At 34.5% G+C, this 13,094-nt stretch overlaps 1 protein-coding gene across 4 annotated transcripts in view; it reads right to left on the bottom strand.

Annotated features, from left to right (window-relative positions):
- dspa (desmoplakin a) overlaps positions 1–13,094 on the bottom strand; it is a 128,802-nt gene that overhangs the window by 97,854 nt on the left and 17,854 nt on the right. For all 4 annotated transcript variants that reach the window (XM_051929074.1, XM_028803961.2, XM_028803962.2 and 1 more), the window contains exon 2: positions 9,716–9,812. In XM_051929074.1, coding sequence (XP_051785034.1) covers positions 9,716–9,812 — 97 coding nt within the window. The remainder of the gene's footprint in view (positions 1–9,715; positions 9,813–13,094) is intronic.

The following is a 13,094-nucleotide window of genomic DNA, read 5'->3' as shown; positions in this document are numbered from 1 at the left end:
TAACATTAACTGCTCATGTACCTTCCCATGACATATCTAACATATTTTAGAAAAAAGCTTCTTTATAGAAGGCACCATTTAAATTTGGCAAGAAAAAAATGTTCAAAACTAATTTCACTCTGTAAAAAAATTACCAAGTGTGTTGAAAATACTGCAAATCTTCATCAAGCATTTAAATCAAAGGCTCAAAAGATCCACTTGTCACATTAATGGTATTCTTTTTATTTTTCAGAATTAAAGGATATGCTTGGTATTTTTCAAATTGAAGTTATTTCTTAACAATCATGCTCAAACTCCACACAGTCATAAAACCCAATCTCGTTCACTGCAAAAATGTAGTGCTACCATTGCAGCATCCTGACACCCTATAATAATAATTATTATTATTAATTGTTATTGTCCTCAATATTTTCCATCCATTAATCTATTTATATTTTTCTCCAATATAGGAATACTATAATCATCATCATCATTATCCGTCCATCTTCCTAACCCACTTACCTGGGTCACCACTGTGGGCAGATGGAGTTTATGCCAGCAAGCATCGGATGCAAGGCAATAATAACACCCTGATATGGTGCTATGCCATTGCTGGGCAGACACACATGCACACAAACACATATAACACTAGGGCCACTTTAGCAACGCCCAAGTTTAATCAGCACAGAGTTGTCATTCCTGACTCATAGTGCAAGGTTATAAATGCAGTCTGCATGTTCTCCCCATGTAGTTACAGACAGATTGGTATCAATGTCAGGAAATGTACTCATGCAAAATCATTGTGGTCATTTCTTTTATTAAACATACAATGCAGTGTAATCAGTTAAGTTCAGATTTATTGATATGTGGGTAAAGTACCATGAAACTCTTATGTATTCTCTTCATTACACTGTACATGCTAAGTAAAAGCATGGTGGGGTTTTGGTGTTGAGTTGTCATAACTCCATCCATGATGCCTTTATCTTGAGAAAATAATAATAATAATAACTAGAAATTATTTCTAGTTCTAGTCTCATAAATGGAAGAGGCATGTTTTCTTAAATCAAAACCTTTGCTGCCTCTAAGTGGACATATCTGGCATGCATTAAAGCTTTCTTCCAGCTTTGGACCACTGTACCCTACAGCCCCAAAATTTATAAAAAACACTTCACTTAAGAACACAATTTCAACTGGCAAATTAATACATACCATTAGGGATGCACCGATACCACTTTTTTGTAAAACGAGTACGAGTACTTGCATTTCAGTACTCGCCGATACCGAGTACTTGCCGATACCGAGTACTTAATAAAAACATAATTTAAATTTACAGGTAACAGCTTTAGTCATATAATTTAACAAAAAAAACAAGAAACTCTCGTCTATCCACTGGGAGGTTAGGCTAATTAGCGACACGGGGCTAACACTGCTTGTCCAAATATCCGTGGTGAAACTAAACGCAGAGGAGGCTTGCAGTAGGCTGTGGATATGTTTTTTCACGGAGTCTTTGTAGTTTAGGCAGCTCCGTGTCAGTCATGTAGCGGCGGCTTGGGACATCATATCTGGGCTCCAGAACATGGAGGAGACGCAGGAATCCCACATTTTCTACCTCCGAGAGTGGCTGGTCACTCAATGCAATGTACTCGATAATTGCCTGTGTTATTTTCACAGCACGTGGATTGTCTCTGGACATTTTCTCTCGTCTTGCAAGAGTTTGCTGCAGCGTGGGTTGTGTTGGTTTAGAAGCGTGGGTAAACTCTTTGTACTCGTTGTCGTGTTGGGATTTTAGGTGCTTGATTAAATTACTTGTGTTAAATGCGCTACCTTTTGAGCCTCCTCTGGACAATTTCGCTGAGCACAATTTGCAGTCCGCCTTTGTTTTGTCGTCTTCATTCACTTTGAAATAGTTCCACACGGCTCGCCTTCTCCCCGCTCTGAGCTGCAGCCGGGGCCTGGGGGCGGGCACTCGGCGCCTGTGATTAACCCCTTACACGCCGCTCAAACATAGACATTTCTCAGACCGTGGTATCGGTCCCCGGTATCGGGGGACTTTTAACGAGTACGAGTACTTTAGAAAATGTGGTATCGAGGCCGATACCAGATACCCGTTTCGGTATCGGTGCATCCCTACATACCATAATTGTGAAGAAATGCCTTTGACTTTAAAAAAAATGTATCCTTTAAGTGAGATCCCGTGAAGTTTAGACTTTGCTTCACTCCAGAGTAAAAATATAATCTTGACAAGCTTCTTATGTATCAGATGTAAGATGTACATTGCCTACTAAATTCTTAAACTGGCATTCTTAACTTTAATATGCGACAATTACTTTGGCTACGGATTTTACTACTACCACCTTAGATGTAGTGTTCTGTTCAGTTTTATAGGTTTAAACATGATATTTACACAATATTATTTTATATTATGTAATTTTCACTTTAAACCTCCTTGTGTTGGTGTAGTTTGCTTAATTCAACTATACACTCATAAAATAAACAATCATTACATTCACTGCTATTGTGTAAACCACCTAGATAAAGAAAGTAAAATGTTTCAAGATACTGCAGTGAAGAATATGAGACTTTTTGAAAGTAAACTTTAAAAACAATTTTGTAGTTTACATTAACGAAAATTCTCATTCTACAGGTAATTACAATAAACAATCAAAAAGGCCAAAGGTACAGTTAGACTACAACATAAAAACTGCTAAATATAAATCAAGGAAGTCATGGTGAAACACTATAAATTTTTGTGTTACATCATATTGTTAAGAAATACAGTTTCTAATTCCAGTTGCCACAGTTCCAAAAATGAAAAAAGTATTATCCCAAGGTTAAAGAGCATATCCTGCTCTGATATGAAAGGGAAATTGAACTTCTTCTTAAAAGCCAAGGCACTGAGTTGTCATTCAAACTTGGCAGTTATGATATGCCAAGGGATATTTGATGTGTGATAATTTTCATGTGGCACAGTGGACAATTTATTGTTTATGTACTGATAGTAAAATATCACCTCACAAAACTAAGTGTATGTCGCAAAAGCCTGTGCTAATTGAGGCTTGGTAAGTGCTATGAAAATAAATTCAAAATAAATCTGTGTTATGACTAGTTCTTTGAGAGTAGGAAAGGGTCACATCACAAGTGAACTTGCACTCTACATGTTATGCTCAAGGTCAAAAGCCTTCTAGACTGTTACCTGAATGTAACCTTAATTAAACACATCTATCTGAAAATACATTTTGTACATGCTACAGCAGGTAAAATTTTAATGTTCACATTTACACTTACATTACTACAAACAGATTTGGTGCTAGAAGCAATTTTTGCATCTTTTTTAAAAATCACAGAAACACAAATGCTGTAACTAAATCTATCCATGCATCCATTTTTTCAACCCACTACAAACAAAAAATGTAAAAATAAATAAATTAGTAGGAACAGCCGCCAGATTAATTAAAACTTTTTTAACAGCCAATCTCATGTTAGTTAAAAATTCTAATAAAAACTAACTCTTTCTCAAACTTAACTTTAATCTAAATGCAAAGGCAACAAAGAAATTATGAGGGTATAAAAAATATTAGGATGAAAACTGAGAGCATTATATTTTTTGGAATCTTTCATAGCTTCAGTGACATTAAGTCTACAATTTTTTAGCATTATTTAACCAATTACCATACTAACGCGAACTGGAATAGAACAGATAAACTCAATTAATGACCAAAAACAAAAATTAAGTGATTTTTACTGCTTTTTAAACTATAATCTTAATATATTTTCTCTTACTCTATGGTATATAACATGTAATAAGAACCAAGACATGAAACTTTAATTTCAGCACTACTGTTACACCTGAAGATAATAGGAATCGTAAAAATGCTGCTTCTAATCAGCAGATCCCCAAGCACACCATTAAGCACATCTTAGCATAAATGTATTATGCCACTTAAGTATGTTTATACACTGCATTTGTCTGAATCGTGTGAAGGACCAGTTAATAATATTTCTGCTCACTTCATCGGTTGACTGAAATATGACAAACACTTGTATATTGTCTCAGTGAAAAACAGAATCCATCTATCTGTGATTTGAAACCATGAGACCAGTCCACAAATATAATTTCTCCTTATAAAACTTCAAAACAGTTACAGTAGGTGGGGCTTCATATTTTCTGAAATAGATTAAATAAGCTTTTTAAAGCTGATTAGCCAATTTTTGGAGTATTTGAATTTGAAATTAATAGATACTACTTGAAAAAATTTTGAAGGTTGGCACAGGAAAATTCTGGAAAGCCATTTACCTCAATGGCAAATGTGCTGCACTTGGACTCCTATCCATATAAACTTCCATTCTTCTCAAAAACTGTGTGCAAATCCATCTTTTAAAATTTTGAAAAATTTAATTCAAGTCTTTGGTGTTTTTCAATCAACCTTAAGTCACAGTTTAAGTGTTTTTCTTAAAAGATTATGTAAGAGTATTACATTCTGAAAAAGACCACTAATCAAACATTTAGACAATAAATCAATAATAATAATTATGACATTTTTATGGAATCAATATTGGTAATTGTGTCATACATATTTTCATAAATGAAGGTTAGCAAAGTTACTCAATGTATTTTCAGTAGTGAGACAACAACTTTAATTATGGGCTTGAATAAATAGATAAATAGCTGGTAGATTAAACAAAGAGGAGTACAGTAATCCCTCCTCCATTGCGGGGGTTGCGTTCCAGAGCCACCTGCGAAATAAGAAAATCCGCGAAGTAGAAACCATATGTTTATATGGTTATTTTTATATTGTCATGCTTGGGTCACAGATTTGCGCAGAAACACAGGAGGTTGTAGAGAGACAGGAACGTTATTCAAACACTGCAAACAAACATTTGTCTCTTTTTCAAAAGTTTAAACTGTGCTCCATGACAAGACAGAGATGACAGTTCTGTCTCACAATTAAAAGAATGCAAACATATCTTCCTCTTCAACGGAGTGCGCGTCAGAGAGAGAAAAGCAAACAAATCAAATAGGGCTGTTTTAAGTATGCGAAGCACCGCTGGTACAAAGCTGTTGAAGGCGGCAGCTCACACCCCCTCCGTCAGGAGTAGAGAGAGAGAGAGAGAGATTAAAAAAATCAATACGTGCCCTTTGAGCTTTTAAGTATGCGAAGCACCGTGCAGCATGTCCTTCAGGAAGCAGCTGCACACAGAAGGTAGCAACGTCCCTATCGTCTAGGTGTGCGAACAGCCCCCCTGCTCACACCCCCCTACGTCAGCGCAATAGAGAGAGAGAGAGAGAAAGTAAGCTGGGTAGCTTCTTAGCCATCTGCCAATAGCGTCCTTTGTATGAAATCAACTGGGCAAACCACCTGAGGAAGCATGTACCAGAAATTAAAAGACCCATTGTCCGCAGAAACCCGCGAAGCAGCGAAAAATCCGCGATATATATTTAAATATGCTTTCATATAAAATCCGCGATGGAGTGAAGCCGCGAAAGGCGAAGCGCGATATAGCGAGGGATCACTGTACACCAAATACAAATGCTTTTTATGCATTAAACAAATTATAAATAAAATGTAAAATGTGAAATTTTATAACATTTGAAAAATAATAGATTTAGAATTCAATCATATAATATACAGTTTAATATTTTAATACTGTATACAAGTATGTGATCATGTATAATAATAAAATAATAATAATAATCCATCCATCTATTTTCCAACCCGCTGAATCCGAACACAGGGTCACGGGGGTCTGCTGGAGCCAATCCCAGCCAACACAGGGCACAAGGCAGGAACCAATCCCAGGCAGGGTGCCAACCCACCGCAGTAATAATAATAATAATAATAGTAATTTTCCCTCAGCATAAAAGTTGTGTATGTCATTTTCCAAACCCATTTTATCCTGAGCAGCATCTCAGGAAAGGAAAGTTGTATTTAGTGGAAAAAAATCTGGGTTTATTAACCTTACTCATAAGCCAAAATATAGAAGACAAGAATGTCAAATGTTTACACAGGCGTTTCTATCATGCAAAGTATATGGACATAGTTATTTATGTATAAATTCATTACCCTTACTTATAATCCAAATACATACAATAAATTCTTCATTCTTTTAAGTTTGCAGTTAACTTTACAACTTTATTCCACTTTTATCTAGCCATTTTAATTGTGTTACTATCATTATAGGAAAATCAAATGCACAGTAATATACTCAGTTTCTGCAATCTGATATGACGAGTTGAAAAGCTCAGAAAGCATTTATATTACGATAATTATGCTTGCTCCAATTTCATAAATATATAGCAAGACCTTTAACATAGACCTATCAGCAACTAACAACATTAGGACATCAAAATAATTAAATAAATTATGATAAACTATGTCATGCAATCTTGTAAATTATACTTTGTTTACATTACCGTAGATGCCGGAATATAAGCCGACTCGGTATATAAGCCGACCCCCTTTTCTACCTACTAAATTACATGTATTTGCCGATGACTGGTATATAAGCCGACCCCCTTCTCCAAGAAAAATTTTCTAAATTTCCTTAAAAGTGTCTTTTCAGGTATATTTATCATGTTTATCGGTGAGAATTTGAGACTGACGGCATTTTTGATGGAAACCAGGAAGTGATTGCGGAGAAGTTTGGTAAAATGAAACCTTTGTGCTGAAACTATATACGCAAATACGATACATCGGCGGGTGGATTCCCGGAGACTCGTTATAAATTTGATTAACTTAAATACGCAATAAATGTTTATGTATACCAGTATTATATTTTTAAAAACATTATTGGTGAATAAAAATATACCTGGTAATACATAAAAAAAAGATGACTACACCTATGAAAAAACGCATGAAATATGACAGCGCATTTAAGTTGAAAGTTGTAAAGTTCGCTAATGAATCAAATAACAGTGCAGCAGCTCATCACTTTGGCATCAACGAGAAACAAGTACGAGAATGGAAGAAGGCTGAAACATCTTTAAAAGCCATGCGGAGAACTAAATGCGCCAACCGTGGTCGATCTTGTAAATGGCCGAAACTGGAAGAAGAACTGGTCACTTGGGTTAACGAACATCGCGCATCAGGTTACATCATCACTCGTGACCTGATACGTCTGCATGCTTTAAAATGGGCTGAGAAGAATTAAGGTGATGCTGTAGACTTCAAGGCGTCAAGATCCTGGTGCACACGTTTCATGAATCGCCACAGTCTAGTCCTACGAACAAAAACGAAGATGGCTCAACGGCATCCTCGAGATTTAGATGATAAAATTACTGCCTTCCAAAGCTTCGTCATTAAGCACCGAAAGAAACATGAATACCCGCTCACAAAGATCGCAAATATGGACGAAACGCCTATGTTTTTTGATGTTGTTAGTAACAAGACAGTTAACCAGAAAGGAGAGAAGACTGTGTTCGTCAAGACAACTGGTCATGAAAAACAGCACTTTACTGTTGTGTTATGTTGCCTTGCTGATGGGGACAAAGTTACCACCAATGGTGATCTACAAAAGAAAAACGTTGCCAAAGAAGGAGAAATTTCCCCGTGGAGTGGTTGTTCATGTTCAAGAGAAAGGGTGGATGGATGAGGATGGCTGTAAAAAGTGGATTAAAGAGGTGTGGAGTCGTCGTCCTGGTGGAATGTTACGTGAACGTGCTCTTCTTGTGTGGGATATGTTTAAGTCACATTTAGCTGACGATGTTAAGTCGGAGTTAAATAAAGTTAACACAGACATAGCAGTTATTCCTGGTGGATTAACTTCCGTACTTCAGCCTTTGGATGTGTGCCTGAACAAACCGTTCAAGGACTTAATGCGCAAAAAGTGGAACACTTGGATGCTGTCTGGGTTGCAGACATTTACCGCTGCTGGTAACATGCGTGCTGCACCCTTGGCAACTCTGTGCGAGTGGATTGTCGAGGTGTGGGCTGAGATCAAACCGGAGATTGTGATAAAATCATTCAAAAAGTGTTCCATCAGTAATGCCATGGATGGTACGGAAGATGATATGTTATGGGAGGATGATGATGATGTGCCTCTCGCCCAACTTATCGACGATACAGAGGAGTACAACATGTATGATGATATGATTTGTCCAGAGGACTGGAATGTGTTATTCGGTGGGGAGGATAGCGATGATGAGGAATTCAATGGATTTTAGTGCGTAGTAAGTATTAAATTCATATATATTAGTGTATACGAGTGTTTCAGTGTTTACATAGTGATTGAACCATGACAATTAGTCAGCGATTGTGTATATACTCACGGTAATTGTGTCTCAAAGACAATATAATTGTTATTCAACTGATGATTAATAATTCATATCAATTAGTTTACTAATTATGTATTGTTATGAAGTTATTTGTGAACAGTATTAAATTGCTCTGTGCTATTGTATAATAATTTACCCGGGATCATTGTAAATAAAATTATAATTATATATTAAATATAAAATCTTATTTTTTTTTGTTTCATAATGGATCGAACCTTACTATGCCGAACAGTAACTAATTATTCATCAAATCTTACTAATCCTAATCTTTAAATTCAATTACGATACTCATTCATCTTAAATACTGTACGGCAGCGGTAAGAGGATTGGTGATTTCTTCATTCAAAGATTTTTTATAGTGATATTTACAGTCGGTATTTTATTTTAAACTTCCTGATAATTTATTATAAATTTTATTAATAAAATCAACAACTAAAACACTTTTTTGAATAAATTCTTTATTTAATTTAAAGTACCGGCATGCAAAGTTACTTCTTCATCTGAAAGATGGCGCTGTGGTTTCATCATTAATTACTTCCGTATTCATCGGCAAAACCGGCATTGCGCTGGAAATCTTGAATCTGAAATGATACTCGTTGCATAAGCTGACCCCCAAACTCCAAGCCAAAAATCTAGGACAAAATTTTCGGCTTATATTCCAGAATCTACAGTAATGATGTTTTACAAAGATTTGTAAAACAAGATTATTTTTGCTGTTGATAAACAGATCCTGGTGCATCTCTCTAACTTAACTGCCCCCTTTCAAATGATGATCAGAAACCTATCTATAACTATAAACAACAGCATTGCCTTTAACAGTTTGTCTGCTTTCAAGCTGTTACTCCTGCTTCTTAAATTTTGAAAAAAGGGAGTGACTTTCTCAAACATTAACCACGTTAGCAATGACGGTGTGAACATCAACTGAGTTTCACATAGTTATAAAGTTTATAAAGATTTCTGTACCAGATTCCTCTAAAGGGCAAAGACACTTTGTTCTTTTGACAGCAAACAAGCATCCCTATAGTATAATAAAAAATGTATGTTGTTTCCAAATATTAGATATTTCTTCAGAAAATAAAAACAAAATGCAAAGGACATAATTACTTATGTCATTAGTATGTTATAAAATACTCTAAGACATTTTTGTATGTTAAATCATCTATTTTTTCTTTAAGCAAACCCTATCATTTTAACACATCATTTTGTGATTTATATCAGCTATACTACATACAGCGTAGATCACTTCATTTTTGAGTGACACATATTTATGACTGAGGAATGATACTTGAGCAAAATAAATAGTATACATTTGCTGTACAAAAAAACTTCTGAATATTTCTATAATGCCTACATAGTGATCATTCCATGATTGTGAAATTCCTTGTACATGACCTTTTTAAACATGTTATGATTTTGAAGTACAAAATGTGGAAAACTTACAAAAAAGTAGGAAGCAATACTTACATTTTGAAGACTGGCCTCTGCTTTTCTCAAGGTTTCTTCACATGTCCTCATTAATTCCGATATTCGGCTGTGAAGCATTTGCATGGTATCACCTTGGCTGTGAAAGCAAATTGATAAACTTTAAGACACTGGCAAGAAGTACTTCCTGGGACCAGTTAAACTGTACATTATGCAGTCTGTATTTTATAGTTTATATTTTCTGCAAAGAAAACTTATCTATTTTCTAAACTTACTTTCCCTGATATAGGTGACCAAGTTTATTCAGACAATATAATGTCTTAACTACGTTTACTGAATGTTTCTCATTCAAACTTTAAATCTCTGTTACATGGAAAAACTTTAATATAATTAGATTTTTTTTACCAAAAATAAATGGTTAGTGGAAGTTGTCGTCTGACCTAGGAACAGGCTCTGCATTTACCTAAAATTCACCATTTACCTGCCTAAATGGCATATCTTTGTCTGTATTTTTATTAAAAATTATGCTTATTGAACAGAATTCCAAATTTTATTTTTTTAATAATGCAAAATTTGGCTCGTTTTGACAAACGAAAATAACTACTTGCTTCATGGTTTACACTCACTTTTTTCCAAATGCATTTTAGTAGAAAAAAATGTAATCATCTATAATATGATCAGTCTAAAGTCTTTCAGATTTTTAAAGGTTTTCTGACTAAAGTATACAGCTACAATGAACCTTATAGTATGTAAGGTATTGTTTGCAAAATATAAATGTGATTTCCACAGTCACATGCTTAGAATTATATGTGCAGTCCCATAAGAATAGAGTCTGATTGGTGCCATGTATATTTGAATGGTAACTTTAGTAAAATAATAGACAGTAATTCAGTTACTTAAATGATTTCAATTGATCCGTAAACTTACAACAACTTTTCAATTTCAAAGTCGAGTAGTAAACAGATGTAAAAAATCTACTGATTAATCTCTCTTACAACTCCAAAGACGTCCAATAAGAAAATACAGTAATTCAGTTATGGTCTTTTCTATAAAAGTCATGTGCAGCTTCTCTATTTCTGTAATAAGAAAGGAGAATGAAGTAAGCAGCACTTAAAAGAAATTTAGCCCTCATCCTCTTAAGAGTAATAAAAAACAAAGCAACAAAACTAAATGTTAAACTCGAAGTCAAACCAAGAAGCCATGTAAATAAAACTTTATTTTGAAGGGGATTTTCTCTGAGTAAAAACCTCCCCAAAACAGCTTTACAGTTCAATGAAATGTACAACAGATTCAATTGCAACTAGGCTTTGTTAATAACAGAATTAATTAATTTTTTTTTGTTAATTAAAAATTAATTACAAAACTGACAGTAAGAAAGCAATGATGGAATCTAAATCTGCATTTCAGTGACTTTTAATCCCAGCCCCTTTAAACATCACATGTCTGTCTGAACCAATTGTTACATACTTTAGTTTATGCTATTTTTGTGCTTCTTCTCTTGGTATTTCTTTATTGCCAACTGTTCTGAGGAGACATGCCAAGTAAGAATTTCATTGTACTGAGTACTAAATGTGGATAAGAAATATGGTTGCATATTCGTAGTTTGTAAAAATACAAAGTTATATTTTGAACTGAAAAATCAACAAAGAAGTTGGAAAGAATTACTCCAGGCCAGAGAAGTTTAAAAAATTTTTCTAGGACAACGCTCAATAAGCCTGTTGTCAAAAGGTAAGTTTGAGGTATTCGTTCACTGATGAAAGTTTAAAAGGTCAGAGGTCTGTGAGAAGACAGAAACAAGAAAAATAATTATGGAATCAGAGATAGATGACAACAGAGAACCTGCCACCACACATTGCCCACTTATGTTACATATTACAGTACTTGTAAAAGGAAGGATTAGTGGAGCTGAGGAGTTTACTGTTTACTAGAGATGCTCCGATTGATTGGCTGACAATCTAAATCAGACGATTTTCACTAAAAAAACTTGATCGGTGATTGGTAAATTGTCTAATCACAAAAAAAACCAATCTTTTCTGACCCTGCTTTTCTAGGCTTCACGGTAAGTTAGTTGCAGTGCTCATTTCGTGAGGTATTTTAGTAACTGATTAAGCTCTCATCCTTTTTTTTTTTTTTGCAGTGAACTTCCTGTAGCAATTAAAAAAAATACACCTGTATAAATATAGCAAAAATCCATCCATCCATCCATTTTCCAACCCGCTGAATCCAAACACAGGGTCACGGGGGTCTGCTGGAGCCAATCCCAGCCAACACAGGGCACAAGGCAGGAACCAATCCCGGGCAGGGTGCCAACCCACCGCAGTATAGCAAAAATATACTTTGTAAATGTATACTACTTAAGCACCTTGGGCATGGGAAAGGCACTATATAAATAAAATGTATTATTATTACTATTATTATTATTATTCCTTTAACAGTAAAAAGCTGTAGTGCAATATAATGATTAAAAATTATTTTAACCGGTAAGTGCAGGTGTATTTACATTTGTTTAATTGCCAATCCCAATTAATTGCTTGTGTGAGTATATACACTGTGTACTGTATGTATATATGTATATATATATATATATATATATATATATATATATATATATATATATATATATATATATATATATATATATATATATATACACTGTATATATACATATATATACACACACATTTCTTTGTTGACAGAGAAATGGGGAAAACTACTTTTTAATAATCCTTATTTCAGGTAGGTACATTACAGAAAAAATTAAACAATATGACAGCTTGTAATTATGAGAAGTATTTTATTTTATGCCATATGTATTGTGGCTAAATTTTTTGGACAATTTTGTTAGTATGTATTTTAAGGAAATTTAATTTATATTAAGGCTTCTATGTTGTCTGTTTATGCAGGTGCTTAGTGCAGAAAGTTTTTTTAAAGAGATAAAGGGAAGAAAAATCTGAATCGGTATAAGAATCAAAAGATCAAGTAACATGAAATGGGTGATTGGTATTGGCCTTTGAAAACCTGATAGGAACATCTGTACTGTTTTGGCATTGTTTTAATACTCATTTTGTTAAATTGTTTTACTTTGTTGTTACTTTAGGATAGGTAGACAGCTTATGTCTTTATAATAATGAGCTTTTGTGGAACTTACTCCAAACTGGAGAGACCCCAAGGAGACATTGCCTCAAATATATCATACATATTGTTTGCACTACATTCCCCACAGGTTTCCCCCACTAGTACTCAAATCTATAACATTTTGATTAAATCTACAACATTTTGATCTCCAATTTACACACAGAGTGCAAAAATAAGTGACCTAACCTGTCAAATCAAAGGAAAGCTCTAGTAGACCTAGTGTTTATTATAAATTGTTTTTATTACAGGGCACTAATATCAATGCACCTGCTATTAATGTGTTAGG

This window comes from Erpetoichthys calabaricus, chromosome 6, assembly GCF_900747795.2.
Source record: "Erpetoichthys calabaricus chromosome 6, fErpCal1.3, whole genome shotgun sequence".
Taxonomy (NCBI): Eukaryota; Metazoa; Chordata; class Cladistia; order Polypteriformes; family Polypteridae; genus Erpetoichthys; species Erpetoichthys calabaricus.
The sequence above is the reverse complement of the archived record's forward strand: the minus strand, read 5'-3'. Positions and strand labels throughout refer to the sequence as shown.